At 43.2% G+C, this 20,991-nt stretch overlaps 1 protein-coding gene and 1 pseudogene across 2 annotated transcripts; both read right to left on the bottom strand.

Annotated features, from left to right (window-relative positions):
• Window positions 1-2,704: 2,704 nt before the first annotated feature.
• Gzf1 (GDNF inducible zinc finger protein 1) lies at window positions 2,705-13,698 on the bottom strand. 2 transcript variants are annotated; one of them, XM_042666484.1, is made up of 6 exons: window positions 13,656-13,698; window positions 10,275-11,701; window positions 8,459-8,553; window positions 6,738-6,905; window positions 5,332-5,489; window positions 2,705-4,830 (listed from the first exon to the last, which is right to left on the bottom strand). In XM_042666484.1, exons 2-6 carry the CDS (start codon window positions 11,678-11,680, stop codon window positions 4,489-4,491), a joined length of 2,169 nt encoding a protein of 722 aa, XP_042522418.1. In that variant the 5' UTR covers window positions 11,681-11,701; window positions 13,656-13,698; the 3' UTR covers window positions 2,705-4,488. The 2 variants fall into 2 exon arrangements, with proteins under 2 accessions (XP_042522418.1, XP_042522419.1); XM_042666485.1 differs by lacking the exon at window positions 13,656-13,698 and adding an exon at window positions 11,836-11,891.
• A 5,935-nt stretch (window positions 13,699-19,633) lies between these two features.
• LOC122096105 lies at window positions 19,634-20,418 on the bottom strand (annotated as a pseudogene).
• Between the last annotated feature and the right edge of the window lie 573 nt (window positions 20,419-20,991).

Raw genomic sequence — 20,991 nt, 5'->3', positions numbered from 1 at the left:
ATGGTATCTTTTAGGGCAAGTCTGTTTGCCTTTTATCATGGTTCCCTAACAGACTTCTGTGTGTCTGAAGAAGGGGTGTGGGTTTGGTTTTGTTTTGTTTTTTAAGTAATATTATTGCCATTTTGCTATGTCAGTCAGACTTCCATGCTTTTATTGAAATAAAAGCTGAGATTGGTCCTTGGGTTAAAAACTAATGGTTTTTTGGCACTTAGGAAGCTGATACACAAGGATCATCGGTACAAAGATAGCCTAGAGTATATAGTAAGACCCTAGATCAAAGTACAATTTAAGTACAAAGTAAAAGTAATTATAATGGCAAGAAGATAATGGATGAGGAAAAAAAGCCCAGACAAAAGTATAAACTCATCTCTTCCCTCCCCCTCAGCAGATGGACAGTGCTGTATTTCAAGATATCTAGGAGGTAAGCTTCAAAGATTGGTAGAATGTTATATATGAACCAAATATAATCAACATTTATATTATATTTCTTGTACTTTAGCAAATCTGGGGTTCACTATTGAGGTCAGTTAAAATTTCTTACAGGAAAGCTTTGCTTTTTGTGGCAACATTTTTATAGCTTATGTGAATTCCTTTTTTATTTAATGATCTGAAAACAGTATTTTTGCACAATTGTGACCATGTGTGGTAGTGTCATTATAACCAAAGTATATGCACCAGCCCTTGTGATTTATTGTTTCCTCTGGTATTATACAATTAAACCCCCTAATGCAAGCCTTTGTGACTTTGGAGGACCTGGCAGCACAGCATGCCCTATGACCTGCCGCTGCCGCCGCAGTGTGAACTACAACCAGTAGCAGGCTTCCTGCCCTGCCAAGTCCCAAGGAAACTAACCTTATAACATTAATTCTACCTTAGCAGAATGTTTTATGTGAACTTGTACAGTAAATAAAGTGAACATTGTGAGTAATCTTTTGGCTAGTCTTGCCTAATTGACACAGAGCAAATGTAGCTTCCTTGAGGTTGTTCACCTGATCTTCAGTTAGTGACATTGCAGTTCTCTAGGCATCATGTGCCGTGGGAATTTGAGGGCACTACAGTGGTCATGTAGGCAGAGATTTAGAGGAAACCCTGGTGCTTTTTGTTGCTGCAGTCTGCTGAGTGTGCATGGTAACTGCCAAATTCACTCATTTCAGCCTTGGAACCTTTTGCACTCTGCTGTCACTTGCAAGTTAGATGGAGGAGTGCCTGCTGAAAGGTGGTTGATTTGTTGGGAGGCCAGTAACCCCTAAGGCTGAAAGTAAGGAATATTAGGTATGTGGACATTTTACTCTCTGGGGTCTGCCCAGGGATAGTCAATGCCCTGGGAAGCATCAAGCCATGAACCACTTGGGTTCTAGGAAGAGGACCTACATGGGGAGGTAGTTTGGATATATCTTGTCAGAGCATTGATTCTGATGAAAATATGTATTCAGACTACTTTAGAAAATTCAAACATGAATGGCAGCACAGACTATCCCAATCCAAAAATGAAGGTACTTTTTTAGTCATTGAAGGTCTAATTACTGAACTGTCTCTTTTCAGAGAGAAATCAAACCCTGCCATTGTATGTCTTGATAAGAAGCCTATGTAGATTGCCAGAGTGTGCTGGATTGTCCTGTGTGGCCTCTCATTCTTGTTTGCTCCTGTCCAGTTGTATGTGAACAAAGGTCCTTTGCTATGGGAGCCCTCCTCCAGCTAGAAAATCACTTCCAATATAATGAGTACCATTGAGTATGGTTAGATAGACAAGCACTCCTTTGGTTCCCAAAAAGTGTGACAAGGAATAACATTGAACAGATTAAAACTGAAACTCTCCTTCATTTGTTTTGGATACTTAGCAACAGCAAAATCACCAGAGCACTTTGGTGTATTAACAAAGTGGTTAGAACACCACCAGGCCAACTCTTTGGTGATCTTTGTTGATGTCCTGCAAGAAGCAGGATATTGATCTAGGCACCATTATTTCATGATTGGGACCCACATGCTCAGGGTGGCCTTACATTCAGCATGACTACTTCAAAGAAACTAAAAAGGCATCTCACAAACTCCTCTGCAGTCAGTGTTTTACAAAGTTCATTGGCTTCTCTGCTCTTGCAGATAACCTTACCCTCTTGGAAAGAGCCAGAGAATATATATAGTTGACATGGCCTAGTGCCTGCTGGTATTATAGTGAAGAGAAGGGCAGGGGGCACACTTACACTTATACCTTTTAGCATGGCTTCCAGACTGCTGTGCCTGAGCTGGGCTGTTTGCCCTCTCCTATTTCCCCCTGCTGGAGACTTCTGTGGAATCCAAGCTGGTAAATCATACCTTGTACTGCATTCTGTAAAGACTCACAGACCTTGCTTTTACAGTTGATTATCCATGTTATTCAGCACATTATGCTTATTCCAACAAAGAATCATCTTTCTTCAGCTCTGTTAATAATAGTGTAAACAAACTAAATAAATTACAGTGGCTTATGGTTGTAATCCTAGCTAGGCTGAGATCTAAGGATCATGGTTCAAAGCCAGCACAGACAGGAAACTCCGTGAGACTCTTATCTCCAATAAACCACTAGAAAACCAGAAGTGGCACTGTGGCTCAAGCGGTAGAGTGTTCACCTTGAGCTGAAGAGCATAGGGGCAGCACCCAAGCCCAGAGTTCAAGCCCCATGTCCTACAAAATAATAAAATAATAATAATAATGTAAACAGACTTACAGATTTACTTTGACAAAGCAGACATTTATTAACACATTAAACAATTTTATGTAGAACTTCTAAAGAAACAAGTTCAAGACAAAAATTCTAGTAAATAACAAAATAATTTTGTTTTAATTCTCTCTCACCAAGATGACTTTATTCCATAAAACAGTACATCATTTGCTGGGAAGGTTCACTTGTACCAAGATTCAAATGGTAGTGTGACCATCACTATTGTTTTGTTCTGTAAACACAAATAGGATTCAATGACAAGGTCATAATTCAGAGTCCTATGACCTTCAAGAGCAGGTGTGAAACATCAGTGCCCAAAACACCTGGTAGTGGCTTCTCTAGTCTCTTAAATGTCAAAGTTACCTCAGTTTGTCTCAGTGTGGCCATGTCTTCATCCTGGAATTTAAAGATAAGGTACCTTCCTCTTAAAAAATCAAAGTGTCTCACAGAATATTTAATAAATTAAAAAGAGGGAAAAAAGTAACTAGCAAAGAATTCTCCCTTTAAGGCGCTTTTCTAAAATTGGTCTGTTGAAGGGTTACACATGAATCAGAGCATTGCACAAGTGCACAGCCACACCAAGGCCTTGGAACCAAACGCCAGGAAGAACAAGTAAAATTGAATTTTTTTCATTGTGAATTATTTTGAGCAATAATTAAGTCCAGTGTGGTATAGCCAAAGGAGCATTTAAGACAAAGTAACTGGTTCTTTATGATCCACTTATTAAGGCAAAGTCAGAGATGAGTGTGCTGAGGCTTCTGGTCCCTTCTAAAGATTCTTACATGCTCCCAAAGAAGATTGTGGCAATTACTAGACTTTCAACCATTCAGTGTGGACATGAACAAGTCTCGAGTTTCTGGAAATTAGAGAATTCAAGAGATAAAACTAGCAAAAATACTAATAAATCTAAAGTTTACCAGTCACCTCTTTTTGCTACTTCTGAATAAAATGACTACCCAAGTATGCTAATACCTTGTCATTTCTCAGGTCTTTTGCAAAAAAAATAAAAAAAGAAAAAGAAAAGAAATACTATAATTTTACTAGACTCTTTGGTAGGACAGCTTTTACCTAATCTGATTTTTAGGAATGAAACTGAACAACCACATTTCAATTCAAAAGGTGGTTTTATGACAAACTCCCCAGCTACACAGGTGCTGTGAGTAGAGATACTATGCCTCATAAGAGTTCAAGTTGTCATTCCTTTTTTAGTGTCTATAAATGGGGGTAGGGAGGAATGACTGCAATAATCCATTTCTTCGGTCCCACTCAAGGGTCTCCAGAGCAAAGCTGATATGATTCGACTCACAAGGAAGAAATTGCTGAAAATTGGTAGACCCAGTCTAATTTCAGCTTACTAGAAAAATACCTTAGAGGATCAAAGAAGTAAACACTCATGGAAGTATAAGGCAGGGCAAGACCAGGAAGACCATTAACAGCAATTTCATGAGCTGGGTCAATGCTCTGTACTCTGCAGTTAAGACAAGCAGTGGTTAAATATCAAGAGAATCGAGCATTAGAATGATTGATGCACACAGCCTACAGCAGCACTAAGTGAGCTTATGTTAACTGCCCTGTTTGCTGATAAAAAGTGTAGCTGAGATCATGCAGATCAGAAATTTTACAGGAAAGCTTTAAAAGTGGTGTGATAAAGCCATGCAAGTGAGTGGAGTTTAGGAACATCTGTACGTGGTCATCCTTGCCCACCTCTCTGCACACAGTTCTTTGTCTCAGCTAATCTCGAATTACCCAGAATATCGCTATCACACACAATCTTGGTACACAACTGCAAGCTTTCATTCCATGTTGGTCAAAGTGTGAAGTTGTGTGGGCAGAGAGTCTGTCTGTGGAGTCAGTTCACTGAGCTCACTGATGGTGGTGGCGAGCAGTGTGTCCTGGGAGTCGTCTGCCTTGCAGGCGGTGTCTGCAGAACTATTTTCATGCACAGGGGGTACACCACCTTGGACCGTGGCCAGGTTGTGAAAATGGCCATTTTCTGCAAAAGACAGCAATTTATCCGAAAGTTTGGGGGATGCATATTCTTCATCAGGCTGCTCCGTCTTGTGCTCTTCATCATTCTTGGGTGAGCCATCTACAATAACAAGGAAAGACTTCCATGGAGTATTCTTATCGTGTATCTACAAATCAAACACAAATACAAGTCACCATAATTGTCTCTGTAACTCTCGCAATTTACCTATATTTAATAACAAGTACAGCTTGTAAAATAAGTCTCTCTGGAGCCAGACATGGTGGCACACACCTGTTAGTGTAGCACTCAGGAGGCAGAGGCAGGAAGACTGAGTTTGAGGCCAGACTGTGCTACGTTGTAAGACTAAACCCCACCCCCAAAAAAGTCTCTCTCCAACTTAATTTTGGTACTACTGCAGTGAAAGCCCTTTCTGTTAATTGTCAAACATCTGATTACCACTGCCACTGTTAGAAGGTGTCTAACAGGGACTTTGCTGGCCTGGGACCTTCACTTTATTCACTGGGTAGAGGGACTATAGAGAATGCCTGAGGAGAAAACAGCTGCTGCTTCCTCTAATGATGACAGGCATTTCTGGCTGCTCAGGGTCATGTATCTAAGGACCAGCAGGGTTTCAAACTTCCTTCTCACACAGGCCTCCATCACTCACTGAGGTATGCCGCCGGAGAGTGGACTTGTCAGTAAACGTCCTTCCACATGCATTGCACATGAATGGCTTTTCTCCTGTGTGGATGCGATGGTGGCGCTGGAGGGCATTGAGCTGGGTGAACTGCTTCCCACACTGGTCACAACAATAGGGCCGTTCTCCTGAGGCAGGAAGAGAAGAAAACAGGTAGGTGATGTCTTCAGCTCACGGTATTAAGTCAGAGTACAAACTCCTGGAAAGTCTTAGCACTCCCACCTAGGGGAGGCTGTGTTGGGAACAACTCCAAGGCCAACTTGATGGGAAGAATCAAGCTATCCCAAGATGCCAAGCATTTACACCTACACCAACAGCAAGCCAAAATTTTGCAGTTGATATGTTTACCACAATAATGGAGTAAAAATTCCAAGTCACATAGTAACTCAGTGCATGTGTGCATGTATGCTTATAAGTAACATAGAGTTAAGAAATTTGAATCCTTAGAAGTATAGCTGTGGCTCAGAGCTAGAGCACCAGTCTTGTGTAAAAAAGCTACAGAATACCCAGGCCCTGAGTTTAAGCCTCAGTACTGGAAAACAAAAAAATAATTTAAAAGAGGAAAAGTAGACAAGAGAGGGAGGAAGGAACTAAGGAGGGAGGGAGGGAAGGGGAGGGGAGGGAGGGAAGGATGAAGGAAGAGAAAAATTTGAATTCATATACACATTAAATGTACACATGACAGACAATGTCATCTGACCGTTTCAAAAAAAACTATACATACCAGCTGGGCTCTAGGGGCTCACACCTATAGTCCAAACTACTCAAGAGACTGAGATATGAGGATCATGGTTCAAAGCCAGGTTTATGAAACCAATTAATCAACAGAAAACCAGAAATGGAGCAGTGGCTCAAAGTTGTAAAGCACTAGCCATGAGCACAAAAGGGACTAGCCAGGCCCTAAGTTCAAGCCCCATGACAGAGAGAGAGAGAGAGAGAGACAGAGAGAGAAAGAAAGAAAGAAAAAGAAAGAAAGAAAGAAAGGAAGAAAGGAAGGAAGGAAGGAAGGAAAGAAAGAAAGACAGAAAGAAAGAGACAGAAAGAGAGAAAGAAAAAGGAAGGAAGGAAGGAAGGAAAGAAAGACAGAAAGAAAGAGACAGAGAAAGAAAGAAAAAGGAAGGAAGGAAGGAAGGAAAGAAGGAAGGAAGGAAGGAAAAAAGAAAAAGGAAGGAAGGAAGAAAACTCCACACCCCAAAGGGATGTAGCTGTCCTCCATATGTACACAAGTACTTCTATTCTGCAGGCTCTCAGAACAATAAACTAGAAACTCAAAGTTAAAAAAAAAATACCATAGTGGCATACAAAGTTTGGCCATTTTTCTCCACATGCTTCCAAATACTTTTAGGACTGTCTTCCTGAGGACACTGTAGCCATACCTGTATGGACTTTAATGTGCTGATAAAGAGAATTCCGCTGAGCAAAAGTCCTGAAACATACTTCACATTTAAAGGGTTTTGATCCAGTATGGATTCTATTGTGGTGTTTTAAATACTCCTTAGAAGCAAAACTCTTGCCACACGTTTCACACATAAAAGGCCTTTCACCTACAAGAAAAGATGAAATAGAATTAAAAGCAAGACAAGCATTAAAAAACACTTGGGAAGGAAGTGGTGCTGTAACTCAAGTGGTAGAGTGCTAGCCTTGAGCTGAAGAGCGCAGGGACAGCCCTCAGGCCCAGAGTTCAAGCTCCACAACCGACAAAAAAATAAATAAATAAAAAAGAATACAAAACACTTGGGAAGGGTAGATCCACATTCGTAACACCCTTGATAGGGAGGATATGATCTTTCTAATTAAAACTATCAAGCAAGATGCTTGCTTTTTGCTGAAAGTTAGTGTAAAACGTTCTCTTGGACTACAGTCAGCCAGCTCACATTTGAGAACTTTAGTCATTTCAAACAAGAAAATAATTTCACTTCTCTTTGGAAGACTTGGATTATTTTTAAATTGCTTCTGTAGATCTTTATCAGAATTGAAGTCCCTCTTGGAAAGAAGATTAAATGGATTATTATAGATAACTTCAAGAGTAGCAGCTCCAACTCAACTGTAGGACAAGGCAAAGAACAATCTTAAATACTATCCTTTTGAAGTTTAAGTCCTCTGTTCTCACAACCAGAACACATCTACTTAAGAGACATACCTATGATTTAGAAAAAATTAAAAGTATTGAGTAGTAAAATCATAAATATTTTCATCAAATGACCAATTCTAATGCCGTCCTTTAAAATACTACATTGTCCCTAACTGCAACTTCCATTAAACACAAATTCTACTCATTCTGCAGTCTAGATATTCACATCATTAAATAACTCAGCTCTCCCTTGCATTTGAACTTGAGGCCATTGAAATAGTTCTTAGAGGAAAAACTGGTTTAGGATAACTACAATTTACAGATTCTGATCATTAGTGCACATGAAAACTTAAATTGGCTTTGTTTTGGCTCAGCTTATTGTGCTGAACCAAAATCAAGCCAACTCAAACAATTTTCCCCATTATAGATAGGATCATGTCACCAAAAATGTGGAAAGAAGGAAGCTAATTCCATCACTATCATTAATATGATAATTTATCATAAATAATTTATTTTCTTCTGGATTTTATGAGAAGATTTTCAGTACAATTAGAATTAACTATACTTAGTTGTACATTTTAAAATTCATCATCTACTGAATGTATACATTCAGTCCTTCCTCTGACTAGGTCATGAGCCAGGAGGTAGATTTTTATCAGTTTACTGAGTCACTTCTTGTGATGTCTCCAATTCTATCTTATTAAAAATAGCAAGAAGATCACTAATAACATATAGATTTTATTTAAGGCAGATTGTTGGAAATGTACTTTCAAGCTAAAAATGGTACAAAGTATTTCCCACAGCTGTACACCTAAGATCCATTTGTCAGATCCAGTTGTACTGTGGGGTAGAGGCCGTGACACTGTGAGCAGCAGGAGGACTTACCATCAGTTCTTATTAGATGGAAAAGCTACAACATGACTTGAACCTTCATCACCTCAGCAGACGCCAACTTCTAAATTAGCCAATGACATTTTCCTTCTACAGCTAGGGAAGACACTGAATGACAACAGTGTAGGTATTTACCTGTGTGGCACCTTTTATGATAAATCAGCATATGGTTCTGAGTGAATCTTGCACCACATTCATCACAGACAAAAGGTTTTTCCCCTGTATGAATTCTGAAAGTACAACATTCACATAATTTAGGGTGTATTTCAAAGCTAATTTTGGCAATAAAATTTCCACTCTGTTCTACAAAAATTCATTTACTCCCGATGAAAATAACCAACAGAACAGCTGAAGAGTCTATGATCTCTATCCCCCCCAAAATGAGTTTCTGTGCAAGATAATGTGTAATCATCTACACACCTGAGCCATATTTATGCTGTTGAATAGGCAAAGATAAGAGACTATGCCTTTGAATATTCCTTCTAAATAGTAGGAAACACTAATATTTATAAAGCTTCCTCATTTAGAAAAGTCAGGAACTTGCTGACAAAGTACCACATGATCAAATATTTTACATCATTCCACAATATGACTTAACCAGTATGGAAAAGACGGCTATTTTCAAAATCTCAAAATGCTGAAAGAACTTGGTTTCTGAGGAGTAGCATTTTAATCACAACCAGCGTGATGAGGCCATCAAGCCAAGCTTGACTAAACAAGTTAGTCAGATGTGTGCCTATGTGTGTGTGCTGAGGGTGGGGCTTGAACTCAAGGCCCTGCTTTCTTGTTTAGCTTATTCACTTGAGGCTAGCTTTCTACCATTTGAGCCTCAGTTTCACTTCTGATATTTTTTTTTTGGATGATTAATTGGAAATAGTCTCAAGGATTTGTCTGCCTGGGCTGGCTTTGAACTAGAATCCTTAGATCTCAGCCTCCCAAGTAATTAGGATTTTAGGTGTAAGCCAGCAGCACGTGGCTTTGATTGGATTGGTTGATTGATTGATTAGTTTTTGCCAGCACAAAAGTTTGAACTGGGAGCCTCATGCTTGCTCAGCTTTCTGACCTAACTAGTGATCACCTCCAGCCTAGCTCTTTGCTTATTATTTTGGAGATGGAGTTTCATGAACTTTTCTGTCCAGACTGGCTTCACATTTCAATCTTCCTGATCTCAGCCTCCTGAGTAGTTTAGGATTACAGGCATGAGTCATTTGCACCCAGCTTCCTGAACAAGTATCTTAAACTTCCCCATACTAAAAGATGATGATGAACACCATGCTACCTCCTTGAAGGCTAGCCTAAATTTAAAGGCAGACCTAGAAGAATAGAAAAACTCAGGTGCTTGCCTGGAATTCCCACGTCTATAAGAGAACTATGGAGCAATTTAAAGTAAATGAACAGAAAACATGATCTGTTGTGACTGTGGAGATTAGACTTACCCACTTCACAATCGTCACAACCTTCAGAACTAAAAGGTTAACACCGGGGACCTCCTGAAACCAGGAGTGTCATCACAGTGAACTATGGACCGGTGGGTACCAGTGGCCAGAGGGGCAGGTTGTCAATGAAGAGGTAGGGTAAGTAGCCCCAACTCTTCCCCAAAGATGGAGAGCCTCTCTCGTAGCTACTGTGTTGCCTGCCACCTATGCGAGCTCACAGTGCGATTTCTGGGCAACTCTGCTGGGTGTCCCGGCCTCTGGGCCTGGATGCGTCAGCCAGGAGGGGCAACGGCCTCCGTGGCCACAGACACTTCTGGGAAGTTGGGGGAGCCATCTCTTTAAACCCCGACCTCCAAAGCTACCTAAAAACCAGCCTCCCGGGCCCTAGAGGAAACCCGAAACGAACCAGCACTGGTCCCGACCTCAAAGTCCAGAACGGTTTGAGTCTCTCGGCACAGACACCAGCGCCCCCCCCCCCCCCCCCCCCGCCCGGCCCCTGCCCTGGTGCCGGGTACCTCATGTGGGTCTTGAGCGCCGACGGCTGCGAGAACTTGGCGCCGCACTCGGTGCAGCCGTAGGGCCGGTCGCCGGTGTGCGTGCGCTCGTGCAGGCGCAGCGCCGTCTTGGAGCTCAGCCCCTTGCCGCACTGGCCGCAGCGGTGCCGCTCGCCGCCGCCCTCGTGCACCTGCACCACGTGCCGCTTCACGTCCTTCTTGCGCTTGAACTTCTTCCCGCACAGGTCGCAGGGGAAGTGGCGCTCGCTGCTGTGCACGTGGCGCTGGTGGCTCTTGAGGTTGCAGCGGTTGGCGAAGGTCTGGCCGCAGGTTTCGCAGCGGTAGGCCACTTCGGTGGCCACGCCGTGATGGTGCTTGATGTGCTTCAGGAAGCTCTTCTCGTACAGGAACGCCTTCTGGCAGCTGGTGCACTGGAAGTTGCTCTTCTTCTTCTCCTCCTCCTCCTCCTCCTCCCCCTCCCCGTCCTCCCCTTCTCTCTCCCCATCTCGTTCCTCTTCCTCTTCCCCTTCCCCTGAGGCTGTGGGCAGCACTTCCTCCACCTCCTCGCCAGCACTGCAACCCTCGTTTTGTACCACAGGCCCCATCTCCACGCCCACAGGGTCTGCGCTTTGGTCCTGGGGACACCTGTAGTCCTCCACTTCCTCTTCAGCACTTTTCTGCTGCTCTCTGAGGCGTCTTGTGTATTTCTTCTTAGGGATTTCCACAAATACCTTCCTTCCAGCCAGCCTTCCACTAGCCCTTCTGATTTTGGGGTAGGGGGGCTTAGCCACCTCCTTCTTCTTCTCAAGTTTCTCCTTGGCCTTCCTGGGTGGCATATCTGGGGGTTGGCCGTTGCTGACTTTCTCCACTGGGTAATCTGTGGGATCTATAAGGCCAGTGGAGTGAGCATAGTCCCTGGCTGTGACAGCATTTGTCCTAGAGCCCAGGGCAACAGTGACCTGGGGGCCACTATTCACCTCTGCCTCCTGAGACTCTGAGAAATTCTGCAATTCTAAGAGAACTGACTCTAGCATCTGCTTCTTTAACTGAAAACATGTTTCTGATAGGTCCAAACACTTCAGCTTTTCAGCCATTTCCAGCATCCGCTGCACCCGATCCTCTTCTACTTGTACCTTGGCAGTGTAGACAAACTCCAGAAATGAAGCAAAGTCAACAACTTGCACTTCATTTAAGTAGACATTAGTCCTGGTACCAACTACAGTCTTCTCATTAAGGAACATCTCCTTAAAAAACTTGCTGGTGGCTGCCAATACTGCTTTGTGGGCCATGAAGTCTTCCCGGACGCCCTGATACTCAACACTGACTGTGACGTCACACAGGTGGCCCAGAAGGCGCAGCTCATGCATTTCATGCAGAAGGTTATAAGGCGAGGACTTTGATTCCAGCAGAACTGCACCACTTTCCATCTTTCTTCTTCCCCCGAACAGCTTTAAAAAACAAAAACAAGTGTTGTTTCACGCATTCACAACCACAGGAGTAACAGAGCTAGAAACTGTTAAACTTATTTCAGTTCTTCAAGGGATTAACAACCTAGATTTTCTCATTGAAAGGTTCAAATCACATTCCACTTCTTAGCAGGTTTCTGAAAGTTCCTGAATATTCATATGACATTTGCATCCAAATTGGCAAGATTTTCCCCAGTGATAAATATAAATGACTAGTAAAATACATTAAAGCAGTCATTTGCTTATCCAGGTCACTGACTCAAACACTTATGGCAACATTACTATCTCATTCTTTGATCAGGAAACCAGATAATGAAAATGAAACACAAATAGCTGCCACTGTCTGGGAATAAAACTTAATCACTTCTGTCACTGAAATAAACAGATAAAACTTTGTCCCCTCAAGGAGGAAACCTTCCCATATCCATCATAATTCTAAACACATTATAATTCGAATTAGTTATTCTACTGAAATAATGCATGGTGGTCCCATAACTTTTACAAGTTCAACCTCTTTGGACCTTGGCTTCCACCTCTGTCGAAGGCTCACAGGTTACTGTGAGGATTCAATTAGAGTGCAGCACCTCAGTGAGTACGACTGTGCCTGAAACTTGCTGGCTTCCTACACACAGGAAAAGAGGAACTACAAGCAGTTTGTAAGGACTGAAGCTTGAGCCTGGTGAGACTCTTTGGGCTCAGTATACCTCTGCTTGGCATATGCCCAGAGCTACTTTTACAGCAGGCAGTCTCCATGCATCCTAAGACCTCCTCTCTTGGGCTCCATCTCACACACACACATGCCCCACCCCCGCTTCGTTCCTGTGCTTTTCCTGAGAACCAGTTTTCCCCCTCAAGATTCATCCTGACTTTCAGTTCCCAGAACCTGCCTTCCTCTAGCAAGTCTAGCTTTGGTTCCTCCACCATCCCAAACACTGCTACCCACCATCCCGATTTTAGACATGACTTTGGATTCAACATCTCTGAAAACTTAACCCCACCCATTTCTGATCCCACTAGCCCCCAAACATGGCCTCTTTGGCATGCAGATGGAGAACGAGCACCTAGGGGGCCAGAGCAATGTCGCCTGAAGGAGACTCACTCCCTAGTAAACCTAACACTGAGGAAGCCCAAATCAAAGGACACCGTGGGGGCGGGGGCGGGGAGCCAACAGCCTCTCAGTGATCCCACAGCAGCCTGGCAACAAAAGGCTACAGATGGCTCCCTCAGCCTTAAGCCCTAAATCGCCAGTCCCGACTTCCCCAGTTCTCTGCCATCAGTCCTGGGAGAGGGCGTTAAGTCCTTACAGGTGGCCTGGCAGCGACTTCTCAATTCACAAAGTGAGTTTTCAGCACGGTTTCCTAGTTTGCCTCTTGCCTGAAAGAGCAGGTAACAGGTCACAGCAGAGGTTACCCGAGGCCTGGTGCCGGCAGTGTGTGTCCCATTGCAGTTCATTAGCATTCTGGCTGCCTCTCGGGGTCAGCGGGCAGCCCCCAGAGTCCCGGGGTGCACGGGCCAGGCCCCTCCCCCAGAAGACCCGGTTCTCCGCAACTCCCGCCCTCCGCAGAGAAAGCCTGGTCCTCCTGCTGGGCTTAAAGCCTGGGTCGCCGCGCTGACCACGCTACGCCCGCCCCGAGTCAGCCGCCGCCGCCGCCACCCCGCAGCCCCCGGCGCCCCGACCCCCCGCAGCACCCTGAAGGACCGCAGGGAGGAAGAACAAATCACTGCAACCAGGGTCAAACCTCCTCCCTAACGCAGGCATCCGGGACCGCATGATCCGGCCTGGACTTCAGCCCGGGCGATCCCCAGCCTTGCTTCTACTGCATCCACCCCCCCCAACCCCCAATTCGCCGTTCCTCCGGACAGCCGACCACACCGGCCAGTCCGGAGGCGGCGGTGAAGAAAGAAGCCAGCAGGGTCCAGCCCACAGCGCGCTCACCTCGCTGCCGGTACCCCCGCCACCTTCGCCACCATCCGCTGGACCAGGCCCACTGGAACAGCCGGCCTGGTGGGGGCGGGGAGAAGTCCAGCGCGAGCGCCGCTTATTGGCCCCCGCGGGCACAGCCCCGCCCCCTGCGGGCCCCACCTCCTCCAGGGTGAAGGGGGGGGCTGCGCGCGCACGTCCAGCTGCAGAAGCTGTCCGGACAAGTTACGTGATCTGACGTAAGCTAGGCGGGGCGTCTGACTGGAGCGCCTGACACGTCACCTGCGGAGAGCCGAAGCTTGAGCCTGCGCTGAAGGCAGCCACGGCGCCAGCAGAGCGGGGCGGGGCTAATCGGGGACGTGACACATAACCGCAGTGACTCGGGACGCGGCCTGGCGTGGATCCCGTGGCTGGGGCACTGCGACCTGGCGCTGCTCTGCTGCGGCGCCTCCTCGGCGGAGGCCCTGGCGCCCCGGGACCTGAACCTTACCCCACACTCAGCCTTGCACACAACTTCCCGCTTCTCTAGCCTCGTGGGCCCGAAACCGTCTGCCTGCACTAGCCTTTACTTGGGTGCGCCTTTCCCAAAAGTGATCTGCCTCATTAACTTCCTTCGTTTACTAGTTATCTGTACATCTCCCGTGGGGAGTGAACTCACAAGCCCTTTGTATCCTACTCCTTTTGTCTTCTTGTTGAAGTACTAGGGCTTGAACTCAGAATGCTGGGGCCTTCTGCCACTTGAGCCACTTCTCCAGCCCTTTTTTGCTTTAATTTTCGAATAGCGTCTGGGGAAAGGGGGAGGGTGTTAGGGGAGATGGGAAGGGACATCCTAGACCACAAGCCTCCTACCTGTTGTGCCTCCTGAATTGGTGGGGTTACATCCACACACCACCATGACCCGTTTATTGAGATGAGGTCTGCCTGGCTGGCCCTAAACCGTGACCCTCCTGACCTCTGCCTCTCTAGCAGGTGGGGTTGCAAACATGAGCAGTCACTCCTGGCCCCTTTGCTCATTTTAAAATTGGATTATGTTTTGTCTTATTATTGAGTTGTAGTTCTCATTTTAGATTAAAAGTCCTCTGTTAGGTAAATGATTTATAGGTGCAGTCATTTCTCAATATTTATGGGGGACTGGTTTCCAGGCCCCTGATGGATGACAAAAAAAAAAATCTTCAAATGCCTCAAATAAGCTCACATCTTTGGGCTCTTTATCTCCTGCCTGCTCTGTTTTTATGCCTTGAAGCCTTACTGGCAGTTTGCACCATTCTCCATTTGTTGAGTCCCAAGTATTTTTTCTAGACTCAAGAAAGATCTGTTTGCTTCCTACAATCCAGGAGCAATCCAAGGCCTTCCTGTAAGCTTATCCCCTTCCTGTCACTATCTCCAAACTAATTTAGTGTGGGATAATGAAAAAGAAAACAAGAACAACATGTTTCTGCCTTACAGTGAATGAGGCCCCATGCTTATAATGTTACTGGTGTCACTCATTTCTCAAAACTCTAAAAGGGAGCAGTATCTGTCTTTTATAGATGAGAAAACAGAAGCATACAGAGGTTTAATAGAGAGGATTCTCGCAAAGAGAATCCTAGAAAGCACAGAACCTAGATTTGAACTCCTAGACCACTGATTTTGCCCACAACAAAACATCTCTCCAATTAGACAAAGGAGCTGTTTCTTAGCAGATAGAGTAATATATATGGAATGAAATAGGAATTCTGATTAAGAAGCATGTCTTTGGTTTCATACATCCAAAAGTGATTGTGGAGAAGTGTGTTTGAAGAATAAATGGGGTGGGGCTAGATGTAATGGTGGCTTTTGCAAAAGCTGGACAGATCTGGCCAGTACTTGCCTGATTATACCATTTGATCTTGACTTTCATCTGGCATTGGCCACATGCTCCTTACCACAGACCATTTGAACATCCCATTCTGTTCCCCTCTGTTCTGTAATTAATACCTGCATATAGCCTCAGTCTTCATTCAATTATCTACTCTCTAGGAAAGTCAACTCCAGCACTTTGACCAGGATTGAGCCCATATAAATGCATGATGAAATGAATGAATACATGACCATTCTTCTTTCTTCTCCATAGGGTCCCCAGGGCTGTTGGGCTGCTAGCTTCCCTATATGAAACAAGTTTCCTGAAAACTAGACAATGGCCACGCAACTTCAGCCTGCTGTCAGTTGCACCTTTCTGCCCAAGTTGATCTATCTTATTAACAGCCTTACCTCTCATTGCTTCCATATTTGATGATATGGGATATGGAAAACCTAAAGGTCAATTTAGAAACAACTACAAGGTTGCAAATGGGCATTTCCTCCTCAACCTGGACACATCAAGTCCAGACACACTAAACAAGTAAAATTCCTATCAAATTTGTTTCATTTTCCTAATGCTAAAGAACATATTGGGGCGGTGGGGTTGAGGGGTCAGTAGTAGAGTGCTTGCCTTGCATATGTGACACTTTGGGTTCAATTCCAGCACCGTATGTCAATTAATAAGAATGTTTTTCAGTTGTTGGTTTTTTATTAATAAAAAAGAAACATCCAGGAACCTGTGGCTCACAACTGTAATCCAACACCAGGAGGCTGAGATTTGAGGATTGTGGTTCAAAGACAATTAGCCACTAAGAAGCCAGAAGTAGAGCTGTAGCTCAAATGACAGAACCCTAGCCTAGAGCAAAAAAAAAGTTTAGGGACAGTGCCTGGGCCCTGAGACCAGTACAAAAAAATTACCCCCCCACCCCTCATCCAAAGACAAAAATGCAACTTTCCACAGGCCTCCAGAGATCATCAATTAGAGATTGGAATATTTGGAAAATGCTACATCTAGAACTAAGTTCACTACCCCTTCAGATGAGCTTACTTCTTAACCTATACAATCTCCAAATTCGAAGCAATGTACTGTCTCAGGGGACCACATTGTTGCCAACCCCTGCGTGTGATGACTAACATACTCTTTCCTAGTGGCAAAGCTGAGTCAGCAGGAGTTGATTTTGACACAGATCTTTCACTGGTATCTTACATCTTGTTTTCAAAAAGATTTTGGTTTGATATGCCAGACAGTTTTGAAAGAAGGTGAACTATGGCTGACACCAGCTTCTTCCCTGGTCTTACCTGTCCTACATCTGCTCACATGGTTCCTCTCCTGCCTGCCAAGAACTCTGAATGGAGGCAGCATGTTTTCAGCCTTCTGGTGACAGGTGCATGTCCTCCATGTGGCAAGAGAACTAAGCAGTAAAGATGGAAGGATCTAGAAAAGGCCATTTGCCTCTTACATATTTTAAAACTGCAGATACTATCCTTAGAAACCTTCTCAAGATACCTTATGATGGTTCTTGCCTAATTTAAAATTATGGAAAAATATATATAAGGGCATTTACCAATTTAACTTACTGTTGTATTGGTTTTGTTTTTTAAGGATAGGTCTCATGATGTAATCAATCATGGCCTCCCTCTAAGTCTCTTCCTCCAAGTGCTGGGATTACAGGAGTCTAACACCATACCCAGAAAGATTAACAATTTTTGACCATGTATAGCAAGTATAGCACTAAAAACATTCACAGCTGGGTGCTGGTGGCTCATGCCTATAATTCAAGCTATTCAAGAGGCTGAGATCTGAGAACTGCAGTTCAATGCCAGCCCGGGCAGGAAAGTCCATGAGATTCTCATCTCCAATAAACCACTCAGAAAACTGGAAGTGGTACTGTGGCTCAAGCGGTAAAGTGCTAGCCTTGAGCTGAAGGCCCAGAGTTCAAGTCCCATGTAAAAAAATCACATTAAACTCAAGCAGTAGAGCACTTGCCTTGAGCTGAAGAGTGCAGGGACAGGGCCCAAGCCCAGATTACAAGCCCCGACCAACTAAAAACAAACAAACAAACAAAAAACAACAAAAAACACGTTAAAAAAAAAAACAAAAACACTCACAATGTTGTACAGCTATCCTGCGTGCCAATTCTAGAACTTGTTTTTTTTAGAATCTACAACAGAAACTGTATGCATTAAACAACCATTCTCTATTCATCACTCCAGTGCCTGATGCTTTTGCTTTCTATATCTGTTAATTCATTGATTTTAGGCACCATCAATAAAACAATAACACATGTCCTCTTGTGTCTGACTTATACCATTTATTTTCAAGGTTTATCTATGCTATAGCATGTATCAGAATGTTATTCCCTTTAAAGGTTCATTATTCTGTCACAGGTATGCCCCTCATTTTCTTTAGTCATCTTGAGGCAGAAATAGATCAGGGAAAATGAATCAGAGATTAGCACTGTATTAAAAACTTGATTAAAGTATTCAGGCAGTCTCTAAGCCTCATACTCCCTTGATAAGCTACATTTAGTCAAAGGAATTAAACGGGGTAGGGTGTCCAAATAAATACTATGTCCTGGGACTGAGAAAAAGTATCTTAAAGATATTTGTTCAGAAAGAAAAACACTTCTAAAACTGACTCCTCTAAGCATAAAAAGTATTAGCAATGATGAATTCATATCTCAAGAATGGATACCTTTTAGGTGGATTTTCCATATTGTGTATTTGTTAAGGAAGGCAGGTTAAGGTAAAAGGACAGGCCACACCCAGTCCCTCTGTTTCCCTCCCCATTAGTCTGGTAACAGCTTAAAAAACCACACCATCAACACCAAGTTTCAATGTTCCTTTTACAACAAAAGGGACTGACTTTTTATATAACCAAATGTGGTGTTTTAGTGACTTTTTGATAATGTACAGTTTTTTGTGAATTTAAATTTCTTTCTTTCTATATTTTTAGGACCAATCTCATTTTTAATAAGGTTTAAAAAAGGGGAAAAAAAGCTTAGAGAAAAAAACAACCTGTTTTTGCCATGTGATGTTCCACAAGTGCAGCTGTAGAAAAGTGCTTGTCAGTTGAATAAAAACCACATTTGATAGAGGAAAAAAAAAAAAGAATGGATACCTGACTTTAAAGGAACATCTGATACAACTCATGCTTTATTTTTTTTTCAATAAAACAGGATGTTCAAATGTCTATGCCATTAATGACCAAAGTTAATAAGCAGACAAACCTTGAGATTGATAAAAGTTACCGCAAAAATGATTAAATGTACCAGGTGTGAGATCAAAGGGGATCTGTGGTAAAGTGCTAGCTTTGAGCTGAAGAGCTCAGGGACAGTGCCCAGGCTCAGAGTTCAAGCACCACTACCAAACAACAAAATAAAGAATAGAAGCTGCGTCTTCTACATTCCACCAGCAATGGACAGGTTGGCAGTTTTTCCACATCTCACCATTGTACTACAACATGGTAAAGCACAGGATTCATACACACAGGCAATTTTTAAATAGTTTTTATTGAGATTAAGTGATTACATAAATTTCACAGTATTGTTGGACAGTGATACTTAAAATCACACATTCCAACCTTCACAAGAAAAACTGTCATTATCATGGTCTATGAATTCTATGAGCTTTGACAATACAACTATTACTTCCACATTGGGTGATACATGCATTTCTTCCCTCTTGCTTAGTGTAAGCTGTTCCCTCTTTCCCTCCCTCTCATTCCCTCAATCCCATCACTGCATTTGAGTTGCTTCGTTCATTTTCATCAATGTGCAGCTAATTGGCCCCTTTGCTGTACATTTTCCCGTTTCCCTCTGGTTCTGTGCCCTCCTCCTAGCTTCCCTCAGATGTTGCACAATATTTTATTTATCAAAATAGAATTACTTTTCCTTTTGAGATAGGCTTCAGCCTTCCAAATAAACTTAAGTAAAATATATGCAAGAAAAACCTGTATTATAATTGGTGAGGAAATAAAGAGACATATTAACAAATGACACTGTTTTGGGAAGAATTTAGATTCTATTAAAAGGTACAAATGCAAAAATACTCTCATTTCTGAGCATTACTTTGGGGTAATTTAATATGGCCACAAAGATTTCTTTTATTCCTGCTAGATTATCTTTAGTCAAATCACTTAATTTATGTTTTCCAATATATTACCTAGAGTCATTTCACTCACTACCCTGTTTAGCTGCCAGCCTCTTGTCTCTGTTTTTGGCAATGGTAAGGTGTATTCCTTTTCCTTGGGGAAGAGAAATCCAAGGTTTGTTGCCATTGCCAATAACAAAAATGTAGGAAAGCCGGGTGGCAAAGCTTTTGTCATTGGCATCTTTCACATAACCCACATCAAGGATGTCTCTCTATGTTAGTGATCATACTAATTTTCCCCAAGTTAGCACCTCCAGTCACCATACACAGGTTATCAGTGTCAAACTTGATGAAATAAGTTATCTTGCCAGTCTCCAAATCAATCTGAACTGTGTCCTTTTCCTTAATAAGAGAATCAGAGTTGCAAATGGTGTGGACATCATGGGTCAATAGGTGAGGGATTCCTTTCACACCCACAAAGACCTTTCTCACTTTGCACAGCTTGTATTTGGTCTCCTCAGGTGTAATTTGATGAACAGCAAAGTGACCTTTGGTGTCATACATCAAACGTGAAATTCTCTCCTATCTTGTGGATGCTGATGACATCCATAAAACCCACAGGGTAGGTTATATCAGTTCTGATTTTGCCATCAATCTTAATGAAGTGCTGCAGGCAAAGCTTTTTTACTACATTTGCTGTCAGCGCATGCTTAAGTCTGTTCCTTAGGAAAACAATGAGAGGCAGATATTCTTTCAGCCTGTGAGGCCTGGTGGACAGACAAGAAGCAAACACACCAGACAACTTGTCCAACATCCAATGCTTTGGGGTTGATGCTTGCTTTGGATGTTTCCTGGGACCACCAGCCATAGCTGTATAGGAATAGAAAAAGACACAGTCCTTTAAACCAGAATCAGTAACATAGAACTTTGTAAAAAAACAAAAAACAAATGGAGGCTGAGATCTGAGGATCACAGTTCAAAGCCAGCCCCAGCAGGAAAGTCCATGAGACTCTTATCTCTAATTAACCACCAGAAAACTGGAAGTGGCACTGTAGCTCAAGTGGTAGAGTGCTAGCCTTGAGATGAAGAGCTCAGGGACAGCGCCCAGGCCCAGAGTTCAACAAAAACAGAACAAAACAAAAACCTTGTCACAATGTAGTCTTACAATAAGTATCAAGGACCACATCTGAGCTTCCAAAGAGCATAAGAAGTATTACAAATGTCCTAAGTGTGGGTCCCTGTTGGCTATTCAGGATGCTAAAACCTGGAGGACAGAAATTTGAAGCCAGTCTGGCTAGAGAAGTTTGTAAGATTCCATCTCCTATTAAAGCAAAATACAGGCTGGAGGCATGGGTCAAGTGGTAGAGTGCCAGCCATAAGAAAGAAAGTTTGAGTGAGACCATGAGGCCCAAGTTTAAATTTCAGTACTGCAACAAACAAA

Source organism: Dipodomys spectabilis, unplaced genomic scaffold (genome assembly GCF_019054845.1).
Source record: "Dipodomys spectabilis isolate Male_0828 unplaced genomic scaffold, ASM1905484v1 ptg000365l, whole genome shotgun sequence".
Classification (NCBI taxonomy): domain Eukaryota; kingdom Metazoa; phylum Chordata; class Mammalia; order Rodentia; family Heteromyidae; genus Dipodomys; species Dipodomys spectabilis.
Note: the sequence above shows the minus strand (reverse complement) of the source record. Positions and strands in the feature narration are given on the sequence as shown.